This window comes from Setaria viridis, chromosome 8, assembly GCF_005286985.2.
Source record: "Setaria viridis chromosome 8, Setaria_viridis_v4.0, whole genome shotgun sequence".
Lineage (NCBI taxonomy): Eukaryota > Viridiplantae > Streptophyta > Magnoliopsida > Poales > Poaceae > Setaria > Setaria viridis.
Window position 1 is genome coordinate 41,422,000 of NC_048270.2, and position 25,380 is coordinate 41,447,379.

Sequence of the window (25,380 nt, forward strand, 5' to 3'; positions counted from 1 at the left end):
TGTGCAGCAGTCGCTCAGATGGCTGAAAGGTACCCTTAATTTGAATGGTACCATATATATATATATATATATATATATATAGTAAACAAGACAAACCACCGTTGATACTACTTTGCACTACTTGATACATATATCTCCACCAAAAGCGAGGCACGTGGGGAGGAGAGATATGTGGTTGATGGTGCGGGCACGTGGCGAGTGCACCGTACGAAAATTTTGCTCGTGTCGGACGACTGATGTGAAGCATTACCCAATCTTAATTATCTCCCATAATCCAAAACTCACAAAAACATCAAAAATCCGCCGAGAATAAATTAAGTAAACCATGCACACACAGATAATAAAATTGCTAATAAGGCCAGAGACAATACATAAACATATTAGACTGTTCATGACACATATCACGGTGGATAGTGTCTGTGTCCTTATTACAAGCAATGAGAGATGCTTGTCACCACACACACGCGCACAGATGCACAACATACATATAGTTGAGACCAACAGATGGATCAACTAGAGGTCACCCCATATGGTGAACAATTTATTGGAGATAAACATTAACATAACTTGGCCATAGCTTGAAGCATAGCAACATATGCCTATGAACGGCGTTCATGCTATCATTTTAGGCTTGTCCGCTTCTTCCATCTTAGCAAGCACTTCCATTTCTACCATCTTAGAAGCAACTGTCAAATTGAGATATGGAAATCCCATTAGCGCATGAGTTAATTTTGCAGTGAAAATAGAGTACAAGATATCTTCATGATGTAAGTAACATGCCTGAAGTTGTGAGATGGGAAGTGAAGTCAACAAATTACATTAACGGAAATGCATGGAAGGCCACACATACGTATTAGTCCATGATATGCTACAAAGCTTGTATGTACATATAGCAAATTAAATGCATTAATTGAATAGAGTGAGTTTAGTGAATTTACCAGAATCGTCCAGAAAACATGGGAAACAGCAAGTGTTCTTGCAGACTGCGTCGGTGCCACCCACAGCAATACAACCAAAACAACATGCTTTTGCCCGAGCGGCTGCGCAGCAGCCGCACTCTGCCGCGGTGGCCGAGTTAGCATTGAGGCTCAAGATGACCAGGCACATGATCACCATCAAAGCGGTGGTAGTCCTCTTTCCCTCCATTGCCTCCTCTTGCTGCTACCTTCCTTGGTTACCTAGCTAAGTTTATTGGTTTTGTGTTGAGAGGTGATTCTTGCATTGAATGGACGTTGCCGCGGCTGCAATTTATAGGCAGCTGCGCTATGTGATGATATGGACAAGGTGCAAATGGGTGGTCCTGATATGGATAAGGTGCATGCGAATGGCTGTCTACTTGTATAGTGGCGCTCCAATGTACATACGTATGTATCTTATGCATGTATACAGTTGATGGATGTACATGTTTGTTGCACAAATTATTCTGAACCAACTCTTCATAACAGGTCTTTGTTACCAAGTAATTTTACTTTTGCACGTTTCAGCCGAGAGGCAGAAGAGAATATTTTACAGAGAGGGCAGAGAAGGAGGTTGGCGGAGGCGCCGTGGTAGGGTTCCCCGTGTCGCCAAGATTTTTGCATTTTAGATGTGTGTATTGATCACTTCGTCGTGCTCGCGGGGCCCAACTCCAGGTTGTACCCCAGCAGACCACGTTCTGTTTCTCTGCCTCCAATGAGCATGCATGCCTCCACAAGGACCACAAGACTTAGTAAAAAAGCTAAACTTTGCAACACGATGTATACAGAACGTTTTGAAATGTACTCTCGTTAGGCATTCACCTCCTTAACAATCACTGCGACTGTAAAAGAGGTACATCGACGCTAGCTAAATAAACCACTATAAGATTTAGCAAGAGATCATTTTATACAATCCTGTAACGAAACAATTTGACAATTATAGTGTCCATATATTTTGACAAAAAAACGTTTAAATTATATAAGGAGGTGGGCCCGAAAACGGTTGGATTACATCGAGAACGTTTTGAAACAGTTGGCGGAGCAGGATTCTGGCGTGGAGCATCTACATTGTCGCGCGCGCGGACTGCCGGAGTAGGCACGCTCGACTTGTCCCATCGCCAGCTAAATGATTTAGTACCGGATGGTCTCTAGTACCGGTTGGAGCTACCGTCCACCAGGAGCTTTTCTAGTTTGGAACTGGTACTAATGCTAATATTAGTATCAGGTCAAAAACAATCGGTACTAAGGCTAGGGATGACACGTCATTTTTCTAGTAGTGTGTGCAATTGGTTTTGTAATTAGTCTATATTTAATACTTCTAATTAGTATCTACACATTTTATGTGACAGGGACTGAACTTTAGTCCGTGGAACCAAACACCCCATAAGTATGTTTGGTGCTGTAAGGATTTCGGTTTTATTTAATTTCCTAGGCATTTAAATTTCTTTCTAAAATAAGTTAATGAATCATAGGATCTCATTGTTGTATTCAAGCTGGTGCATTGATTTTGCCTATAAAACCCGCCGCGGTCTTCGCAGCCCCCATCAAACCCTAGCGCCCTTGCCACAAGCTCAGCACCGCTGCCGCCCGAGCTCGAGCACTAGCACCCACCCATCGCCGTTGCCTTCCCGTCGATGGGATCACCGCCCGGAGCTTCGCATCGTGGTAAGGAAGCCGCCCGTGAAGATCCCATGTGCTCCTATGCCCTCTACCGCGTCCCCGAGTTCCCGGAGTTGCTAGTCTCCCACCGAGCCGACTCTCCGAGCTTCACGTCACTGGTGCCGCTCCGAAGACCTAGTTCGGTTCGCCATGCACCTCGCTTCATCCTGAGCTAAACCCCATAATGAATGGTGGTCGGATGCTCGCCGCCACGGCGCGTCGTCTTTTCTGTCGCCCGTGCATTGCCTATCCCCTTCCAGCCGATTGCAGCTGTCCGATCGCAAACCGGTGGCCCTGATCGGATACCAAGGTCAATACCGGTCGAACCGAGCCGTGCGCTGCTTTTGCAAGAAGGCCCCTGTTTTTCTCTCTTTTTGCACCTGAGGTCCTACGCAGTTCAAAAGTAATAAGATCTAGGTCCTTTTTCTTTTGTTTTAGCCCGTGTTCTTTTATAAAATCCCGCCCACTATTCTGTTTGGTCTTTTGACGCGTTAGACCTTCTTTTTATATGTTTAATTAGGTTTTAGGTCTCGATTTCTTTAAGTTTAGCCCTTGAAAGTTTAGTTCTCTCGCAGTTAAGCCCCTGAACCTTGTTTAGCTCATATCTTAAGCGTTTTAAATCCGTTTTAACAGATTCTTGCGCCTATAAGTTCATGTTGACGCATAGATTAGTTGACTTATACGAACCTTGCTGATTCAGCTCCTTGATTGTGCTTCAGATCTCGCTAGGGAAGAATAATGGATGGGCTTTGGTTGAGCTTGTAGATCGACTTGCAGTTGCAGTGAATGAGCAGAGGATTGGCAGTGAATAAGATCAGGCCGCTGCCCTGCTTGGTAGGGAAAATATCTGCTTGCTACCAAGGCCTGTGACGCATGGACCCCATTGAGAGTGCATTATTGACAAGGACTTAAAGCCAAGGGCTCCACACCTGTCATTGATCAGCTGTCTGCTGGGCGCTGCAAGGAGGTAGTGCATGTTTGACATAAAGAAGCAGGTGGCCCAGGATTTACGAAAAATAAGGATCTATTTGATACCCTTGCTTATATTTAGGGGCTAAAAGTTGCTTATTTGAAGTTGCTTATTTTTAATCCTAGCTGTTTGATTGCATGGGCTAAAGAGCATTGAATGAGGTGGATATTGTCATGTTTGCCTCTAATGATTGCTTCCCATCACATTTCTCCCCCCTCATTCAACGAGGGAAGGAGGTGTAAAGTGCACCTTTTAGCCCCGATAAGTAACCCTTGTGTTGTTTACGGGCTGAACATAAGTAGCTAAAGTTTAGCTCCAATAAACAAGAGTGTTTGGTATTTTTGGGGTTAAAAGGGGCTAAACTTTAGCTGCTTATGCATAAGCAAGGCCATCCAAATAGGCCCTAAGTATGTTTGGCGTTGTAAGTAGGTTTTATTTAATTTCCTAGGCATTTAAATTTCTTTCTAAAATAAGTTAATGAATCATAGGAGTTCATTGTTGCATTCACGCTGGTGCATTGATTTTGCCTACAAAACCTGCTGCCGTTTCCGCAGCTCCCATCAAACCCTAGCACCCCCGCCACGAGCTCCAGCGCCGCTGCCGCCCGAGCTTGAGCACTAGCGCACACCCATCGCCGTCGCCTTCCTATCAATGGGATCACCGCCCGGAGCCCGTGTCATGGTAAAGAAGCCGCCCGTGAAGATCCCGTCCACTCTCGTGCCCTCTACCGCGTCCTCGAGTTCACCGGAGTTGCCAGTCTGCCACCCAGCCGCCTCTCCGAGCTTCATGTTGTCGTTGCCACTCTAGCTGCCTCTCTGAAGACCTAGATCGGTTTGCCGTGCACCCCGCTTCATCCTGAGTTAAACCCCATCATGCCACGTCATAGTAAGGAAGCTGCTCATGAAGATCCCGTGCGCTCCCGTGCCCTCTACCGCGTCCCCAAGTTCACTGGAGTTGCTAGTCCACCACCGAGCCGCCTCTCCGAGCTTCACTTCACAGTCGCTGCTCCAGCCACCACTCTGAAGACCTAGATCAGTTCGCTGTGCACCCCACCTCATCCTGAGCTAAACCCCATGACGAACTGTGGTCGGATGCTCATTTTCGAGTGAATTCCGGCGAGATGGTCGCCCGCCGCCGCCATCTCCATCGCCCATGCACCGCCTGTCCCCTTCCAGCCGATGTCCGATTGCAAACCGATAGCCGAAATCGGATGTGGTCACCAGGATTAATACCAGTCAAACTAAGCCACGCGTGCCGCTTTTGCAAGAAGGCCCCTATTTTTCCCTCTTTTTGCACTTGAGGTCCTATGCAGTTCAAAAGTAATTAGATCAAGGTCCTTTTTCTTATGTTTTAGCCCTATTCTTTCATAAAATCCCGGCTGCCATCCTGTTTGAAATAGATACGGTTATAGATATGCAAACATCTGCATATTTCCAACCGTATCTCTTTCGAACGGGAGACGCCTAACTAGGTTACGTGACATACGAACATCATACGGATAGAGAGGGGTAGGATGTCTCACCTTGCTATCCTACAAAGTGACGACTCGAGGACAGTAATGTAGCCTCTCCTTCAAAAAAAGAACATACTACTATCAAGTTAAATTTTTGACAGCACCTCCCCTGCACGTGGAGGTTTCCATAACCTGCATCAAATAAAACGGCACGATGGCTGACAACCACATCTACAGCACCAGAATGGCACGATGGCCGACTTCCACATAAAGTTCTTATACCTTAGATTGCCAAGTCAAACATCCTTTTCTAATTTCTAAAACAAAAGCCCTCCCACCTCTCTATCTTATACTTTCCTATTTACTAATTGCTTTTGTAATTTCTAATTTCTATTTCATCCTACCACCTCTGTACCCTTTTCTCATTTCTAATTCCAATTTTCTAACTTGAAGAGCAAAGATTGATTACTAGGAGGGGTGAGGGACGCCGGCCTAGAGAGGCGAGGGGACGTCCGGCGGCGGCGGGTGCGTCGGGGGTAGGATGCCAGGGGCGGCTGCAGGGGCGCCGGGTTGGGGGCGGCCGGGATCGAGGGCACCAGTAGCGGGGGCACCGGGCCGGGGGCGGCCGGCGGGGCGGGACGCCAGGGCCGGGGCGACGGGCGCCGGTGGCGAGGCCGCCCGGCCGGTGGTGGCCGGCGTGGCGCCTGGGCCGGGGGGGGGGGGCGGGCGGGGTGCGGCGCGGCGCGCCGGGGCAGGGCGCCGAGGCTGGGTGGTGGGGTACGGGGCGGCGGGCGGGGGGTGGGGGGAGGGTCGGCGGCGGGGCGCGGGGGCGGCCAGCGGCGACGGCGGAGGGCGTCGGTGGTGTTTCGGAAGTGATACGGAGGGGGTAGAGAGATTCGTTTTCGCGGCTGAGTGTTCGAGTCAGAAGGCCGTGCGGCTTAAGTCAGGTGGTTTGCCGAGTGCGCGCGATCTGGCACTCGGCAAAGTCAGAAGTTTTGCCGAGTGTCAGATCGCGGGCACTCGGCAACTGCAGCTTTTGTCGAGTGCCCTGGATTCGGCACTCGGCAAAGTGAAGTTTTAATTTTTTTTAAAAAAATTTAATCGGAACACGGGCGTGCCAGCGGGCCCGTGACATACTTTGCCGAGTGTGTAGCAAAAACACTCGGCAAAATATTATCTTTACCGAGTGTTTTCGCTAGGCACTCGGCAAAGTACACTTATATTTCATGTACACTTTTTCAATAACGTGTTTTACTAACCTTTTTCTGATATACTTGGGAAAAACCTTATCAAATTCACTCAACAATGGATATATGGTTTTTCTACTGACATTATTCCATTATTTCATTCAGTTATAGCTCAAATTGAATTTATATCTATTAAAAATCAATAATTGCATTTAATAAATAAAAAATACCAAACGGATCTGAAAAATTTCCAAAATTTGACATGAACCAATCTATGTTGTATGTTGCCTGTACAAAAAGCTTTGAAGTCAAACCCCAATTCAAGTGTCACTTGGACTCCAAATCTTATCGGATCCTTTCTAACTTCTATGAATCCTTTCGGGAGATGAGTCGGTTTGTAAGCATCATATGTCATAAATTGGGCGAAACCTTCTCAATTTTTTACCACAGCCTCCACATATAATATCATGACACCTTGACAAATCTTGTGATTTTCAGACTTCGTTTGCTTTTTTTAGAATTTAACAACCATTCAACCACATGTTCGTGATCGTGTTTTCTAAAAAAATGTTCAAAATTTCTTTTCATTTCCTGGTTGAGACCTCAATCCGGATTGAATAATATGAATATGATTTTTTCACTGATTTTAATCCATTATTTAAATCACTTGCAGTTAAATTTGACTTAAATAAACAAATTCCTATTAATGCTATCAATTCATTAAAAATAGCAAACAGAGAAAAAATAGACCAACTTTTAAGATGGATTACCAAATGTCATATGTGGGGAGTAGAAAAAGTGTGGAGAGCAGAGGTGGAAAAAAAAGTTTTGCCTTTGCCAAGTGCCTACACAAACACTCAACAAACTTTGCGGAGTGCCTATTGAAAACACTCAGCGAACTTCTGAGTTTGCCGAGTGTCTGGAGGGAGCACTCGGCAACCTACTTATTTGCCGAGTGTCCGCGTCGGACACTCAGCAAAGTACTAACGGCTGGCACACTCCCCTAACGGACGGCGCACGTGCAAGCCATGTGCTGGAGATTTATCGAGTGTCAAATCGTTGCCGAGTGTCGTGTGGATGTTTGCCGAGTGTCTTATTTGTGACACTCGGCAAAGCTATTGTTTGCCGAGTGTATTATTTATGCCGAGTGTCTTCCAGTATACACTCGGCAAATGATGTCTTTGCCGAGTGCTCGACATAAAGCACTCGGCAAAAATTTTACACTCGGCAACATTCCTGTTTCCGGTAGTGAGTGACCCGGGACTAAAGACCCCCGTTGTCTCTGATTGCTTTATTCCGGATGGATTTTCAGGAGATTTGCTCCCTACCAATAGGGACTAAAGGCAAGTTTTCCACTTATAGCAAACCAGTTAGCCCATTGTTGATGGAACGCATCACTAGAAACAGCTCGGGATCCACTTGTCCAATAATCGAGAGGGCCTATATATGGACCACGTGTGCGGATCCCTAATTAGGAAAAAAGAATAATGGAGTAGGACATCTCCATGCTCACCTAGTAGCCGCTGCTAGCTTGTGCGTGTGGAACACGAGTGCCGGCCCAGTTGGCGCTAAGACATCGTACGTGCATTAAGGCTACGATCTCTTTCTTCTAACTCATGCTTGTGCTATTATACATTATTGCATGATCATCAAGATAAGATCGTATAGTGACTGAGTGAGACATGTATGTACTAACATGCATTTAAGCCTCGAACTGTGTGTTGTTACGTGAGCTGCCTCCTCACCTCGCCTCTGAATTATTGAACCGTTTCCAACAGTGTTGGTCTCAAATAAATTTGACACCAAACAGATTTATGAAGAAGAGAGAATAATACTTGGAATTGGAAAAAGTTTATCTCTCTTTACAATGGAGTAGGGCTCCCTTTTATAGTGACCCATAAGCCACTTTACATTTGGAAAATGTCCTTCCTCAACCACTACATTAATTCCTAGGATATGCTGTACATAAAGGTCATTTGAGGTAACGTGTACAAATGAACTCTTCCACATGGTCACGTTTCTCATGCCTCCTGTTTTCCAACCTCGAGACATCATCTTCACGCCAAGTTGATCATCTAGCCTCGAGGCTCCATCCACGATCCAGAATGAACGTCCAGGCTTGAGGCTCCTTCTTCGTTAAGCTTTGTTGAGAACTCATAACCTCACATAGTTCTCCTCCGAGTATTGTTCCCGACTCAGAACACTCGAGGTTTAGCTCAGTTGGAGTTTAGCTATTACTGTTGCTAGTCACCAGCCTCGAGCCCCTCCAGAAGCAAGGTGATGCGAGGGTACGAGTTTTACTATTAAAGGTGTTTCCATAGAATGTGCGAGGTTAAAGCACTTGCAGCAAAAGCGTGGAGCTGCTTTCAACCAGAGTGCAATAATGCAGCCGTGCCCATCTTGGTCTTGGTCTCCGCCTGAACTATAGCAGATGCTGGCAGCGGTAGCAGGGTGGTCCATTATATCTATGGATGGCAATGGTCGGATTCGGATGGAATCGAATTCGAATAGCACTTTTTACCACATACTAATTCAAATCCGAATTCGGATTCGGATGTTCTCGAATGCGAATGCAAAATGGATGGTTCGAATTCGAATACTTAGCGGATTTTTGCATAATATTAATCGAATAGAATTCATTAAATTTAGCCAAGAAATTAAATTTTCTGAAATTAAATACTTTCCCTTCGCCCCAGCGGCGGCCTAACTCCCAGGACGGTGGCGTGCGGGGCCCGAGCATCCCTGGCCTCTAGTGGCGTGGCGGGGCGGCATCCAGCAGCAGCGGCGGGGCTCGGCCTCCGGTGGCGCGCGGCCAGCCCGACCTACCCGGTCAGAGGTGGCGCAGCGGTGCGCGGGCCTCCCCGACCAGAGCCGGTGGGGAGCGGTGCGCGGGGAGGACCTCCCCAGCCGGAGGTAGCAGGGCGCGACCTCCCCGGCCGGAGGTGGCTCCCTGTGGGGGCGCGGCCGTGACAGCTAGCGAGGCAATAATTGCTTCCGTACGCAGCAATAATTGCTTGTGCGACACCGTGTTATTACTCTGGTACAGTACTCCCTCCGTTGCAGTACACTGGTCCAGGCGTCAGGACACTGCTCCTGCCCTCGTGGTTCACGTGCATCAGGCCAGCAGACAAGCTATGATGTTGCCAACAGTGTTTGTTTGAACATGGAGATGTCATTGTGATTGTCAGGGACCCGACACCATGCATGCCGATTTCATATTCTTAATATTTATTTTTTTAATGGTTGTTGAAACTATATAGTTACTCCAATATCACGTTTCCGATTATAAAAATTAACATAAAGAGATCGGAAGGGAGAGCCCGCATAATGAAGCCGACGCGTATAATAAGCACTAGAGCCGGCATTTATACAAACGGGTACGCATAGTAAAAACTAGAATTTATAAATAAATGAAGATATTCAAATATCTGGCTTACTTTTTTCATTAATTTTGCATGAATAAGGGATGATTCATTAATCATTATTGAACAAATTGGCACACATGCTTCGTGCCCGCGTTGTGAGCATTATGCGATGCCACTGAGCTGCACCACCACGGTAGAGGGCCTGTTTGCGATGCCACCGAGCTGCACCACCACGGCAGAGGGTCTGTTTGGGAAGGGGAAGTTAAAGTTTAACACCCCCCATTTAACACCTTTTTAACAAAATGGCTGCTAAACACTTGTGTTAAAAGAGTAGTGTTAAAATTTAACACCTCTCTTTTCATAAACACATGGAGGGGGTGTTAAAATTTGCTAAATGTGTTAAAAGTGGTCCCCTCCCCACTTATTCCTTGGTTGCCCCCCTCTCTCTCCTCCTCTCTCTCCTACCCGCCGCATTTAAGAGCATTATTGAGGGGTAATGCAGTCCTTTTCCAACAAAAGTGTTAAACTTTAACAACCCTTCCCAAACATGCCACAAGCAACACCACCGGCTGACTGTGCTAGCGGGGAGCACCCTCACCGCCTGCCCGTGGGGACTTCTTCTGCCGGCCATCGTGTCTTTGTAGGACCGCCGCGTGAGCCTATGAGCCACCGGTGGCCGTGCGCCCAAGGGCCATCACCATGCCACCTGAGGATGCTGTCTACCCGGTGCCGCGTGCCTCTGCTAGCTGCTTGCACCTGGGCCGCCGCTGGTCGCCTGCACAGCCACGCGTTACAGCCGCCCCCCTGCGCTGGGCCACCCCATTTCGTGTTGGAAGAACTGCCACAGTCTCGCGCACTGGGGTTTTGCTAGTGACGACCATAGCCTCCAAGATCAAATGAAAAAGTTGGTACTCAAAACATACATCCATTAATCTAGTCGTGCTAATCCTTACCACCAAATAAAAACTAGCATGTGTTGTGTTTTTGTGACCCTAAACGATCACAAATGAATAACTTATGGGCGTTGCTAGCCTATAAGTTATGGGCGTTTGTGACCCTAGTCGCGCCGGGGTCTTGCTGGTGACAACCATGGTCTTCGCGATAAAGTATTAAGTCTCATCGAGTTCTACAATTTTGATATAAAATTTCTATTCATCCGAGATCAAATGAAAAACAAATGAAAAAATCCGAAGTATTAGGCTTCATCGAGCTCTACAATTTTGATATAAAATTTCTATTCATCCGAGATCAAATGAAAAAATCCGAGATCAAATGAAAAGTTGGAACTCAAAACATACATCCATTAATCTTGATATAAAATTTCTATTCATCCGACATCAAATGAAAAAGTTGGTACTCAAAATATACATCCTTTAATCTAGTCGTGCTAATCCTTACCACCAAATAAAAAAACTAGCATGTGTTGTGTGTTTCTGACCGTAAACGATCACAAATGAATAACTTATGGGTGTTGCTAGCGTCCCGGACGCTAGCATCGGACGCATGAGCAGCCGTCCGATCGGGTCCGACACCACTTCACGATCTGTCTTAAAAAAAAGTCCCACCGAAACATTGTTCCATGTTGCATGAAATACCCCACTATCCATCGCCAGGTCTACAGCAAGCACCACCTTCCAATCTGCTGCTCACCCAAGCTAAATAGGGGCATTAAAATTGCAGAAATATGTCACATATCCTTGTCAAATTAAACTAAATCGCAACATCCGAAAATTTCTTACACAAAACCATGAAACATATCGATTAGATAGGTGTAACAAGATGGAATATGGTATCCAACATATAGATTCCGAAAAACAGATGAAACATTATGTAACGATTGTTGAAACAGTCGAGAAATATAGATGTAACGATTAAAATTTAGAAAAGAAGCTTTATGCAAATTGCAAAAAGCTGAAATAAGTGGTTGAAACATTTCGAATCACCAAATGCCACATTTGAAATGGCTACATGAAACATCACGAAATCAATTGCAACAGTTGAAGATGAAAACATTCAAATGCCTTGCCTTTCTCCAGATTTGACCCTCCAAGCATGAGTCCAGCCATTTGCACATTAGACCCTTGGGAGGAGCTCACCGGAGAACAACAAGACCGTGTTCTCCAACAATTTTCTGATCAAATTGCAACAGACAAAACAAAGCATTGCAACATCTGGCATCACGAGCTACAACATCAACAAGTTAGGATCAGGAGAAAGAGGGAAAACACAAGCCTAACAACCCCAAGACAAAACTGATGTACTCATCATACATCACGGCTTGCCGTGCACAGAGATGAAGGCCGCCAAGCTCAATCGAGACAGAGACGACGTGATAGTGCTCCAGATCGACGGTCCCCATCAATTGTTGCGTACACTGCCAAAAGCAATGGAAGAAGAAGGGTCGTCCCTGCTCGACCTCCGTAGATGAGCGCAGATTGGGGGAAACCGTATAGAGTGCCGCTGACAGCACAGGCGAGGGGGCTCAGGCTTGATTCAGGGTGAGGGTAGCGGGTAGCATGAGGAGACAGTCAGGTTTCATAGGAGAGAGGCGGAGTAGAGAGCTCTGGTGACTCGGTGAGGAGGGTGCGGCACGGAGAAAGGTGTGTAGCTGAAGGAGCTACATGGTTGGGGCGAGGCGAGCGTAGAGACTAGAGAGGGAAAAAAAGCATGGGGAGGAGACGATATGTGGTTGATGGTGCGGGCACGTGGTGAGCGCACCGTATGAAAATTTTGCTCGCGTCGGATGACTGATGTGAAGCATTACCCAATCTTAATTATCTCCCATAATCCAAAACTCACAAAAACATCAAAAATCCGCCGAGAATAAATTAAGTAAACCATGCACACACAGATAATAAAATTGCTAATAAGGCCAGAGATAATACATGAACATATTAGACTGTTCATGACACATATCACGGTGGATAGTGTCTGTGTCCTTATTACAAGCAATGAGAGATGCTTGTCACCACACACACGCGCACAGATGCATGACATACATATAGTTGAGACCAACAGATGGATCAACTAGAGGTCACCCCATATGGTGAACAATTTATTGGAGATAAACATTAACATAACTTGGCCATAGCTTGAAGCATAGCAACATATGCCTATGAATGGCGTTCATGCTATCGTTTTAGGCTTGTCCAGCTTCTTTCATCTTAGCAAGCACTTCCATTTCTACCATCTTAGCAGCAACTGTCAAATTGAGATATGGAAATCCCATTAGCGCATGATTAATTTTGCAGTGGAAATAGAGTGCAAGATATCTTCATGATGTAAATAACATGCCTGAAGTTGTGAGATGGGAAGTGAAGTCAACAAATTACATTAACGGAAATGCATGGAAGGCCACACATACGTATTAGTCCATAATACGCTACAAAGCTTGTATGTACATATAGCAAATTAAATGCATTAATTGAATAGAGTGAGTTTAGTGAATTTACCAGAATCGTCCAGAAAACATGGGAAACAGCAAGTGTGCTTGCAGACTGTGTCGGAGCCACCCACACGAATACAAAGCTGACAACATGCTTGTGCCTCGTGGGATACGCAGCAGCCGCACTGTGCCGCGGTGGCCGAGTTAACATTGAGGCTCAAGATGAACAGGCACATGATCACCATCAAAGTGGTAGTCCTCTTTCCCTCCATTGCCTCCTGTCGCTGCTACCTTCCTTGGTTACTAGTAAGTTTATTGGTTTTGTGTTGAGAGGTGATTCTTGCATTGAATGGACGTTGCCGCGGCTGCAATTTATAGGCAGCTGCGCTATGTGATGATATGGACAAGGTGCAAATGGGTGGTCCTGATATGCAGGAGCGGATCTAGGGCCCAGGCAGTTTAAATTAAAGTCTCCTCATAGGCAGTTTGACTATGATCAATTTTACCTGTATTTCTCAATATGTAGATAATTCTATGCCAACAATTAAAAACTAATACATAATTTGACACGGTGTACCTCGAGAACGTTTTGAAAATGTACTCTCTCGTTAGGCGTTCACCTCCTTAACAATAACTGCGACTGTAAAATAGGTACATCGACGCTAGCTAAATAAACCACTATAAGATTTAGCAAGAGATCATTTTATACAATCCTGTAACGAAAGAATTTGACAATTGTAGTGTCCATATATTTTGACAAAAAACGTCTAAATTATATAAGGAGGTGGGCCCGAAACAGTTGCATTAGCATATGGTTACCCGTTTGTTGTCTTCCGGTCCTAAAAAAAGGACCATCTTACTTAAAAAGGTTCTATTAGGCCATGCAGCCGGCTCTGTGGCACCAAAAAGAAATTTTGACACGGTTTACATCGAGAACGTTTTGAAACTAGACTTTGGTAAGCAGTTCATCACCTGCTTAACAATAACGGCGTACATAGACGCTATCTAAATTAACCACTATAAGATTTAGCGAGAGATCTATTTTTTATAATTGCGTATACCACTTTACGAGAGAGACGTCAAGAGCATGATGGTACACTTTGTATATATCTTTGAATTCCAGCTACGGGACTTTCTTGCCTTCGCCGAAAAAATCTATCGGTTTTATCTTAAGGCCGAACATCTCCCTCTCGTCAGCGAACTTCTTCATGTACCATTTATGGAATTTGTATATCAAAGCTTCCCTACCAACTCAGGCCTTACTGGAGATTTGCCTAGCTCAAAGGTCCATTTCAGTTCAACTAGCGGTCCAGCTGGCAGCTCAACTTGCCCAAGACACTCAGCAAGTCCCATACCTATTTCTTCCATGAATTTTATTACTTCTGCTTGTTGATGCAAGGGCATTGCTGCTATCTGTTTAGCGTCGTTTTCTAGTAGATGCCCGAGGTGGGGGATAGCACCACTTGAAGACAACTTTCCTTTCCTTTTTTTCCTCTCATCAACCTTAACTAATGCCCGTTCGTAGTTCGACAGTAGTGGCACTGACTTCTTGGTTGCTTCTTTCATCTTTTTTTTAAAAAAATAATTCTCTTCGATCTATTAGCGGTGGCTCCATCTCCTTTGCTTTTTTTTCTTCGACCCTTTTCTTGAACCACTCCCTGCATTCTGCTTGGTTTCGGCCCAGCGTTCCGCTTGAGTCATTGCCTCTTGGCGTTTCTCAGGAGTCACTTTAGGCTCCTTTATTTTTTTCTTTCTCTATCTTGGCTTGGGAGGCAATGGTCGTGACTTCTTAAGTGGTGCTGCAGTTTCCTTGCTCTAGGCTTCTCTTAGTCCCGATGACGATGATCGGGGAGGAGTGTTGTTGTCCTCGTCGTCGCTCGCACCACCAGGATGTGGTGGAGATGGAGACCTTGATCGAGCAGGAAGCGACGGTCCCTGTGGTGACGACGGTCCTGGAGCAGGTTGTGCTGGAGATGATGGTCCTGGAGCAGGCCGTGGTGGAGATGACGGTCTTGAGCTTTGGGGAGAGGGTCGCTGCTGGGGATTTGTGGGGAGCAGTCTTGAGCTTTGAGGAGATGCCTCAATGCCGGGGATGATGATGTAGCATTTGTGCCATAGAATGATCCCGTGAAGCGCATATCCTAGTGTCCTTTCCCCGTCACCTCCCGGGAGGTCGAGCTCTAGGCCTTCATATTGGCTATCAACGAGCTGCTCTAGGCCGACGCTGGCGTAGCCAGGTGGAATCTCAATGCCATGGCTTGTCTGCCCTGGCAGGATTGGTAAGGCACTCTCATACACCACCTGTACATATAGCAGAAATAAAGAAGTTATTAAACTCCGATCCCGAGGTGTGGATGGATGATTGAGAAGATTGCAAAAATATCATGTATAAGTATACCTTAATGGTGATGTTGTCGACCGATTTATGCAGCTCACATGAGGTGCGTTGCGTGATGACATCCATAGGGAACCGTTGCTCAACCATGGGTAATCCTTGCATTTATGGATCGGGGAGCCCTGTGGAAGCACAGCTGCTCCCGAGGTGTTAAGAAGGGCTAGCGACGTTTGGATCCGACAGTGCTCTAGATTGGGCTAACTCCGCAACTGCTAGGGCCACTCGACAATTGATTTCCTCTTGCATTCTTACTTCTTGTGAATGCACTTTGGATTCTAGCATGCACCTCAAGGTCTCCTCAACATGTTCCTTTCTTCGCTTGTGGCTTTGGTACGAAGCGATGTCACCTTGAAAAGCGAACTTCCACGGAATGACCCCGTACCCTCGGCAATGTCTTGGGTGCTCGGGATTCCCGAGGGCCAATGTGAGCTCATGATTCTCTCGGTCCACCTTCAACCTCCGAGCCTTAGCATCTTCAATGTTCTTCATAAGCCTTTCGGCCTTCTGACGTATTGTCTCATTGAAGATCAATGTCACATCCTCTTTGGCTCAGGTTGCCTCCATGAGCGTAACACCAATTTTTCGATTGATCGGGCCATTCAAGAGTTGCTGGTATGATACTCTGATCAATCAGGTTTTGTTCCATCTTGCACCATCTGGGAATTGCTGTGCCCTAACCACCTCACCCTAGACGATGATGGTACTCCTTCTTGCCAGCATTTGCAACGTTGGTCTTGACCTTATTCGCACCGTCTTCGCTCGTCTTGTGTTCGACAAATGCCTCCCAGTGGTCCCTCAACTTTTGCCACTCATCGAAATCCGGAGTTTAGCCATTCTTGATGAATGTGGCATCCAGCATCTTCTTGAATGTCTGGAATTGTGTGGCCATCTTCTTCAGCGTCCACGGTTTCACATCATCTTCATTACATCCTTCGGGAAATGTGAAATGTCTCTTAACATCTGCCCACAGCATATTCTTTTCTGAATCCGGGAGCGTGTATGGATTAGTACTTTTGTCCTTCCATTCCCTGATGCTGATAGGCAGAAGCTAGAGACTATTTCTTTTTCTAAAAATACACATGAGGGAGAAAATTGGTAACAGCTAAACAGTGCAGATTGCATTTCAACACACGTTTTTATAGCTGAGCACACGTCTGAATCCCATTTTTAAGTGTTCGGTCCTACACCCACATTTTCATCCCAGGTTGTCGGTTTAGTCATTTTTTACCTTCCATGACCTATAGCACACATTTTTATGGTAGAACACGCATTCAGAGGTCATTTCCACATCTTCGGTCCATCCCCATATTTTCATCCCCGGTGGCCAGTGTGGCTGTTTTCGAACTAACGTGACTTATAACACACGTTTTCATAGCCGAACACGTGTCCGAAGGCCATTTTCAAGTGTCTAGTCTGACACCCACATTTTTGTCCCCGGTGGCCGGTATGGCTATTTTTGTGCTCCCGTCACCTATAACACACATTTTCATGGTCGAACACACGTCCGGAGGCCATTTTAAGTTGTTCGGTCCATCCCCACATTTTTTACCCCGGTGGTCGGTGTGGCCAATGTTTTCTTGGTCGAACACGCATCCGGAGGCCATTTTCACTTGTTCGGTTCGACACTAACAGTTTCATCCCGGTGGCCGGTGTGGCTATTTATCGTTCTCCCATGACCTATAACACACATTTTCAACACTAACACTTTCGGAGGCCATTTTCAATTGTTCGGTCTGACACCAATGTTTTGGTCCCCAGTGGCCGGTGTGGCCGTTTTCAACCTCCCGTGACCTATAACACACATTTTCATAGCTAAACACGCGCCCGGAGGCCATTTTCAAGTGTTCGGTCTGACACCCACATTTTCGTCCCCGGTGACCGGTGTAGCTCTTTTTGGCCTTCCATGACCTATAGCACACGTTTTCATGGCCAAACACACGTCTGGAGGCCATTTTTCACTTGTTTGGTGCATCCCTAGTTTTTGCTCCAGTGCTAATGTGGTCGTTTTTAGGCTTCGACCTATAGCACACATTTGCATGGTTGAACACGCGTCCAGACGTCATTTTCACTTGTTCGGTCCATCCCCCACGATTTCATCCCCGGTGGCCGGTGTGGCCGTTTTTGGGCTCCCATGACCTATAACCCACGTTTTCAAGGCCGAACTCGCGTCTGGAGGCCATTTTCACTTGTTCAGTCCATCCCACATGTTCTCGTCCCCGGTGGCCGGTGTGGTCATTTTCAGGTTCCCGTGACCTATAATCCTCGTTTTCATGGCTGAACACACGTCCGAAGGCCATTTTCGCTTGTTCAGTCCATCCCCCATGTTTTCGTCCCAGGTGGCCAGTGTGGCCGTTTTTGAACTAACGTGACCTATAACATACGTTTTCATAGCCGAACACGTGTCCGATGTCCATTTTCAAGTGTTCGGTATGACACCCAAGTTTTCATTCCTGATGGCTGGTGTGGCCATTTTCGGGCTCCCGTGACCTATAACACATATTTTCATGGCTGAACATGCGTCCAAAGGCCATTTTCATTTGTTCAGTCCATCCCCCACGTTTTCATCACCGGTGGCCGGTGTGGCCATTTTAGTGATCCCGTGACCTATAAAACACGTTTTGATAGCCGAAGACGTGTTTGCAGGCCATTTTCAAGTGTTCGGTTTGACACCCACGTTTTCGTCCCCGGTGGCCGGTGTTGCTGTTTTTTGCCTTCCATGACCTATACACGTTTTCGTGGCTGAACACGCGTTCGGAGGCTAGTTTCACGTTTTCATCCCTGACGGCTAGTGTGGCCATTTTCGGGCTCCCGTGACCTATAACACACATTTTCATGGCCAAACACAAGTCCGGATGCCATTTCCAGTTGTTCAGTCCATCCCCCACATTTTCATCCTCGGTGGCCGGTGTGGTAGTTTTTGGCCTCCCGTGACCAACAACACACATTTTCGTAGCTGAACACATGTCCGGAGGCTATTTTCAAGTGTTTGGTCCTACACCCATCTTTTCATCCCCGGTGGGTAGTGTAGCCATTTTTTATCTTCCGAAACCGATAGCACACGTTTTCACGAGCATGGCCTGTGAGGCTTAGCTTCTCGTAACCGTAGGTCATGGCAGGGTTTGATCGGTCAGGAGGCTGAAGAGTAAGTTACTTTGGGTAGTCAGTGGAATGGGATGCCCTTTCATTTGGGCGAAGTGTGTGATCGCACGAAAGTAAAGAGCAGGTGGTACTGCACCCTCGTGGAGCCCCCGAGCGACCCAAGCTAAGAGTGCTCGGGCTGGGGCGCTATAGGAGCGAGTATCAAATGGAAACAACTGGTAAAACCAAGCTAGGGAAATAAACAATGTAACTGCTCAATGTTCCATGTGTTGGTGAGGATGTTGCCGTCGTCGTCCTTCAGTCAGTAGGCGCATGGTCGGATCACCTCGGTGACTGTGTACAGTCCTTCCCATGGCGGAGAGAGCTTGTTCTTATTATTGGTCGACTAGGTCCTTCGAACCACAAGGTCACCAATCTCGAGGGTCCTCCCTCGGATTTTCCTCTCGTGGTACCTACGAAGGGTTTGCTGGTAACGAGCGGAGTGGATGATGGCCATCTCATGTGGCTCCTCGAGCAGGTCGACTATGTCCTGCTAAGCTTCTGTAGCTCGGTCTTGGTCGAAGGCCTTTACCCTTAGGGCACCGTAATCGAGGTCGAACGGTAACACGGCTTTGGCTCCGTACACCAATAAGAAGGGGGTGAACCCTGTGGATTGGTTTGGGGTCGTTCTAAGGCTCCAGATTACCACTGGGAGCTCTGTGACCCATCACCCGGTGTGCTTTTTTAGCCGGTCGAAAATGCAAGGCTTGAGCCATTGGAGGACCATGCCATTCGCTTGCTTGACCTGATCGTTGGTTTGTGGGTGCCCGACCGAGGCCCAGTCGATCCTAATGTCGTATCCATCATAGAAATCCAGGAACTTCTTGCTAGTGAAGTTTGTTTCGTTGTCTGTGATGATGCAGTTAGGGACGCTAAACCGATAGATGATGTCAAGGAAGAACTCGACTGCGTCTTGTGACCGGATGTTGGTGATGGGCTTCGCCTCAATCCACTTGGTGAATTTGTCCACCGCCATGAGTAGGTGAATGATGCCACTCGGGGCCTTTTTAAGGGACCCAACTATGTCGAGGCCCCAGACCGCGAATGACCAGATGATGGGGATGGACTAGAGCTCTTGCGTCGGCAGGTGAGTTTTCTGAGCATAGAACTGGCAGCCTTCACACTTGTGGACCACCTCCTCTACGTCTTGAAATGTTGTGGGCCAGTAAAAACCTTGGCAAAAGGCTTTCCCGACCAGTGATCTCAGGGACGCATGGTGTCCGCAGATTCTGGCATGGACATCAAGAGAAGTTGTTTCCCCTAATTGGTCGGGATGCACTTCATGAGTATTCCCGATGGACTTCATTTGTAACGTTCATCACCGATGGCGACAAATGTCTTGACGCGTCAAGTGATTCATCGTGCTTCAATCCTCTCCAGTGGGAGGACCTCTTCGAGGATGTAGGCGAGTAACGACGCTCTCCAGTTGGTTGGGTCATGCACCATTACGTCAGTGCTTCTAGGTGAGGTCGCCATAGGGGCATCAGGGTCGGAGCCCCTGAGCACGCAATCGGACTGTGACTGGGTTGGGTCCTCTCGGACACGGGCAGATGGTTCATGGAGGTCGTTCACGAAGACTCCGTTGGAAGATGGGCCCCATCTAGGTGCCAATTTTGTGAGGAAGTTAGCAACATCATTGTCCTTTTGTGGCACATGATGTAGCTCGATCCCTCGGAACTTGTCTTCTAACTTGCATACATCTTGACAGTACGCTGCCATGAGAGGGCTCCTGCAGGAGGACTCCTTCATGACTTGGTCGACCACTAGCTCCAAGTCGCCGCAGCATAAAGCCGCATCTCGCCGAGCTCGATGGTGATACGTAGCCTATTGATGAGGGCTTCGTACTCCATGATGTTGTTCAAGGTTGGAAAATGGAGACGGATCGCGTAGCGGAGCCTATTCCCCTGTGGTGAGATAAGGACCACTCTAGCCCTCGAGCCAGGTCCCATGATCGAACCGTCGAAGTACATCATCTAGTACTCGTGGGTGACATCCAGGGTCAGGATCTGGACTTCCATCCACTCGGCGATGAAGTCGGCCAGGTCCTAAGACTTGATAGCTATGCAGGGGACGTACTTGATGTCATGGCCCATGAGCTCAAGCATGCACTTGGAGATTCGCCCCATAGCATCACGGTTGCAGATGATCTCTCCCAGCAGGTACAAGGTGATGATCGTGACCTCATGGTCGGTGAAGTAGTGTCGGAGCTTCCGGGTTGCCATCAGCATGACGTACAGAAGGTTCTGGGCTTGGGGTAACGCATGTTGGCGTCATGTTGACACCATGTTTTGACATACGTCAAACATGGCGTCAAAAGAAAATAGAGATGCCAGCGCATAGTGGAAGGACAACGGCTAGTGGAATCGACTGGTAAGGTTGTAGAGGGTTGAGCCGATAGAGTAAGGCAGAAGCCTAGGCGATGGGATCACAGGGGCATAGCCCATAGAGTCAGACGATGCGAGCAGGAGGGTTCTAGCCGATAGGAAATGTTGGAGGTTCGGCCGATGAGGAGCTGGTTTTGGTCGGTAGAAGCCAAGTTCGTTTCTGACTCCTACATGAGTCATTTTTATTTAGAAAGTTTGTTTCTTTAGAGATAGGTCTTATGATTTGTTGTAACCGACTAGGATTAGAAATCTTGATGTATAGGGTATAAATAGGGGCCTTGTAAGGTTTGGAAAAGACACACACATCATAATCAATACAAATCTACTATTTTCGCAATCTACTTTCAAGTCGACGACTTCGCCATTGTTTTGTTTTCTTCACGAGTTCTTCCAAGCTGGTTGGGCTGCATTGCTTCGATCTCCAGCTAGACTGTAAGTTTCGCGTTTACTGAATACCTCCTAGGCTTTAACTTTGGGTGCATTGCTGTCATTTCGTCTGGATTTATTCACAAGTTATCGATATTTACTGGATCTGCATGTTTTATTTGTTAAATCTTGTTGCTTTAGTTTTTATCACGGTTATCCAGCTTAGAACACATTCCAATCAGCTTTTTCTTTATTTCTCATACTAATCTACTATCACCCAGCCGATTAGATCTGTTTTAATTGGTGTTCATGTAATGCTATTTAGGTTGTATTTTACGCTTCCTTTACATCTACTACATCCACATCGGCTGATCTAGCCGATTGTCTTTTCTCGTGTCGGCAGCTCTACGATACGTCCTGTGGAGCGATTTAGAATGCCAGCTGATTTGCTCTTGTATTTGACATTTTACCTGTCCTTTTCAATCAATAGGTCAGATTGACTGGCACACCATGGATCGATAGGGCTACAACCCAAACAGGAGCGAAGCAGATTCTCCCCGGTTTTGTGTGTTAGTGCGCGGGAGCCGTCTCTCAATTTTTGCGTCAACACATCGGTGAGTACTTCACTGATGAAGTACACCGGTCGCTGGACCTTCAGCGCATGTCCTAGCTCCTCTCTATCGACTACAAGGGCAGTACTAACCACGTGGTCGCTTGCCGCGATGTAGAGGAGAAGGGGTTCTTCCTGCTCGGGAGCGATGAGGACTAGGGCCGAAGTCAGCAATGCTTTGAGGCTTTCCAAAGCCCATTGTGCCTCCTCCATCCAGACGAATGCGTCTGCCTTCTTGAGGAGTGTGTAGAGAGGCATCCGTCGTTCGCCTAGTTGGGAGATGAACCGGCTCAGGACGGCCAAACAACTAGTGAGCCTCTGTATGCCCTTGATGCTGTGTATGGGGCCCATGTTGGTGATGGTCGTGATTTTTTTGAGGTTGGCTTCAATGCCGCGCTCGGACATGATGTACTTGAGCAGCTTCCCCTTTGGAACCCCGAAAACACATTTCTCAGGATTAGTGGGGTTGTGGTGCTGCACTACTCCAGAACAACAACACTGCGGCACGCTTGCTCAATCAGACGGCAAACCAGCCTGCTCTAGCATACAACCTCCATCACCATCGGCTCCGCAGCCAGCCGTCCAGCGTTATCAGCAGCATCCACTAGAAGTCAGCAGGGAGGATGGTGTTTTGGATCCTCACAGGGATGGGTCACCTATAGTGGTGTACGATGAGGCAACCAGTGTGTTGCGGCATGTTGATTCTTCCCGCCAGTTGACCTAGCCGCAATATCTGCAACATACATCGGCTATCCAATAGCCAATTGTGGTGCCACAAATTCAGCAGCAGGTGCCAGTGGGCCAGCCAATGCTCCAACCTATGGTCCAGCAGTAGCCGCAACAGGTTGATTGGGCCGCAAAGATAGCTGGGGTGATGCAAGATCAGTTCGGTCTAAAACCTAAAGTGCAGACCTACACGTACAGAATGCCGTACCCACCAGCCTATGACATGTTGTCGTTCCCTCACCGATTTCACCAAGTTCTCGGGACAAGATGAGGCATCTACGGTGGAGCACGTCAATAGGTTCATCATTCAGTGTGGAGAGTCAGCTGTGCAGGATGCTCTGAGGGTTCGGCTGTTCTCATCATCTCTGTCCGGGTCAGCCTTCCAGTGGTTCACGACGCTTCCACCTAACTCCATTATCACCTGGGACAATCTGGAGAAATAGTTCCACAAAAACTTTTTTGCTAGGGTTCACGAGATGAAGCTGACAGATCTAACTAGTCTCAGGTAGAGGAGTGATCAATCGGTGGCCAGTTTCATCCAACGGTTTAGGGAAGTCAGGAACAAGTGCTACAGTTTGGTCTTGAGCGATAGCCAACTAGCCAACACGGCTTTTTAGGGGCTTCACAGGAGTTCGAGAGTTTGAGCCAGATTGTACACCGGTTGTCAAACCAAGACGTACACCCATTTGATTAGAGAAAGAATTTCCAGAAGAAGGTGGCGTACGTGGAGTGTTTGGACTTAGAAGGAGAAGCAGAGGTCAGCTTGGCAGAGTGGGTTAAAGTCCAAAAAGCCGATCTCTTGCCCGTACGGCAAGAAGGAGCCTGAGAAATTCGAGTTCAATATTTCCAAGGCCAATAAGATCTTTGATTTGTTGCTGCAAGAAGGGAAAATCAAGCTCTCACCATACCACACGATCCCATTGACTGAAGAACTTAAGAAGATCAAGTACTGCAAGTGGCACAATGCCACATCTCACAACACCAACGAGTGCAAAGTCATCTGCCAGCAGATCCAATTAGCTATTGAGCAAGGGAGGCTCAAGTTTAAAGCTCCTTCAAAACCAGCAAAGCCGATGAAGATCGACCAACATCCATTCCCAACAAATATGGTAGAAGTCGGAGGCAAAAGCGCACCTCCCACAAAGGTGCTGACATCAGAACCAGCCAAGAGGAGTGGAGATGTGGACCCTAGAGTATAGGTGTCGGCCAACGATGTCAAGTTGAACAGTCAGTTGCAAGAAGGTTAAGCTCAACAAGGCCTCAATGGCCGATATCCTCCCAAGAGTTTCTCAATAAGTTATAGAGATAGCAAGACCAGGCAAGGCACCGGGAAGAGATGACACATCACCATGAAAACCACTGGAGATGCCCATTCTTCATATACTGCTAGGAGGAGCGGATCAAGATACCATCGATTGACAACTACCCCGAATGCAATGGGTCATACCAAGGCAGCCGATTGTCCAAAAGACCGTGCTTTGATGATAGGAATCAAAAGCCGATCAATAGGGATAGACCTTACCATGATGACAGGTGCATCCCAATGCGTGATTGACTGGGGGGGCAGGATCAGTATACATGATTGGCTGGAGGGCAGGCTAAATGTTCCCAACAGACTAGAGGAAAGAGCCAATGCAAGAGTCCTCGATGAAGAGCCTTTGTGTCGCGAACCAGAGCGGCGGCGTGCATCATGAGACAAAGCTATAGAATAGCCTAGATGGTGCCCAGCGGGTTTGACTAAGTCCCAGAAGAGACGGGTTCAATGCATGCGACAATGGGAGTATCAAGAAGAGGAACAAAGGTGTGCTTCAGAAAGGAAAGGGGTCAAATCCTAGGTGTGGCACATCAAAGACAAAGCCGATGACGAAGATAACAATCCCAAATCAGCTGTTGATGTCAACATGGTTTTCGTATTACCGATGGAATTCATGGCTCCAACCAATCACAAGGCAACAGAAGCAGAACAGGGGATGGCACAATTAACCTTGGAGCTGATGTCAGCCACCTTTGAGAAACCCAAAGATGAAAAACGTCGGCACCTGAAAGCCCTCTTCCTCAAGGGGCAAATCGACGGGAGGCTGATTACCAAGCTTCTGGTGGACAGTGGTGCAGCCGTGAACATCATGTCGTATGCCATGTTCCGCAAGCTCGGCAAAGGCGAAGAAGACTTGATCAAAACAGACATGATGCTGAAGGACTTCAAAGGAAACATCTCTCCGGCCCAGGGGGCACTCTGCGTCGACCTCACCATCGGCAGTAAGACCCTAGCTACTACTTTCTTTGTTATTAATGGTAAAGGGTCCTACAATATGCTTCTGGGTCAAGATTGTATTCACGCCAACTACTACATCCCGTCTACAATGCATCAATGTCTCATCCAATGGGTCGGCGACTCAGTTGAAGTGGTCACCGCTGATTCTTCTTTCAGCGTCGTTGCAGCCGATGCACAATAGTAGAATTGCAAATAAGTCAGCTGCATATCTGGCAGAGTCTAGGATACAGATTTCTTGAAGATGTCCAATTTTGGACTACAGCGATCCAAGTAGTCGGCTCTGAAGAATTGTCCTGATGGATGAGTTCACCCAAGAAGATGGGAAGCTGGAGCATGAGTTTATGTCAGTCGACGAGTTAGAGATGGTAGAGCTTGAAGATGGGAGCAAGCCAAAGCAGACATATATTAGTGCTAAGTTAGATCCTGAGTATAAGCATGAACTAATTAAGTTGTTAAAAGAATTCAAAGATTGTTTTGCTTGGGAGTATCATGAAATGCCTGGTTTAGATCAATC

General features: G+C 47.1%; 2 protein-coding genes and 1 long non-coding RNA gene across 3 annotated transcripts; all 3 read right to left on the reverse strand.

Moving 5' to 3' along the window:
- Positions 1-11,391: 11,391 nt before the first annotated feature.
- LOC140223673 (uncharacterized) lies at positions 11,392-12,731 on the reverse strand. Its single transcript, XR_011899055.1, has 2 exons — positions 11,861-12,731; positions 11,392-11,774 (listed from the first exon to the last, which is right to left on the reverse strand). It is a non-coding gene; the product is annotated as an uncharacterized lncRNA (long non-coding RNA).
- A 6,444-nt stretch (positions 12,732-19,175) lies between these two features.
- LOC140220339 (uncharacterized) lies at positions 19,176-19,484 on the reverse strand. Its single transcript, XM_072290358.1, has one exon. It carries the CDS (start codon positions 19,482-19,484, stop codon positions 19,176-19,178), a length of 309 nt encoding a protein of 102 aa, XP_072146459.1.
- A 380-nt stretch (positions 19,485-19,864) lies between these two features.
- Positions 19,865-20,257, reverse strand: LOC117834704 (uncharacterized). Its single transcript, XM_034714233.1, has one exon. The coding sequence runs from the start codon at positions 20,255-20,257 to the stop codon at positions 19,865-19,867; it is 393 nt and encodes a 130-aa protein (XP_034570124.1).
- Between the last annotated feature and the right edge of the window lie 5,123 nt (positions 20,258-25,380).

Bases quoted from the DNA above. Each gene is read 5' to 3' on its own strand.
- LOC140220339 (XM_072290358.1), bottom strand. From the start codon at position 19,484: ATGGCGGTGGACAAATTCACCAAGTGGATTGAGGCGAAGCCCATCACC.
- LOC117834704 (XM_034714233.1), bottom strand. From the start codon at position 20,257: ATGAAGGAGTCCTCCTGCAGGAGCCCTCTCATGGCAGCGTACTGTCAA.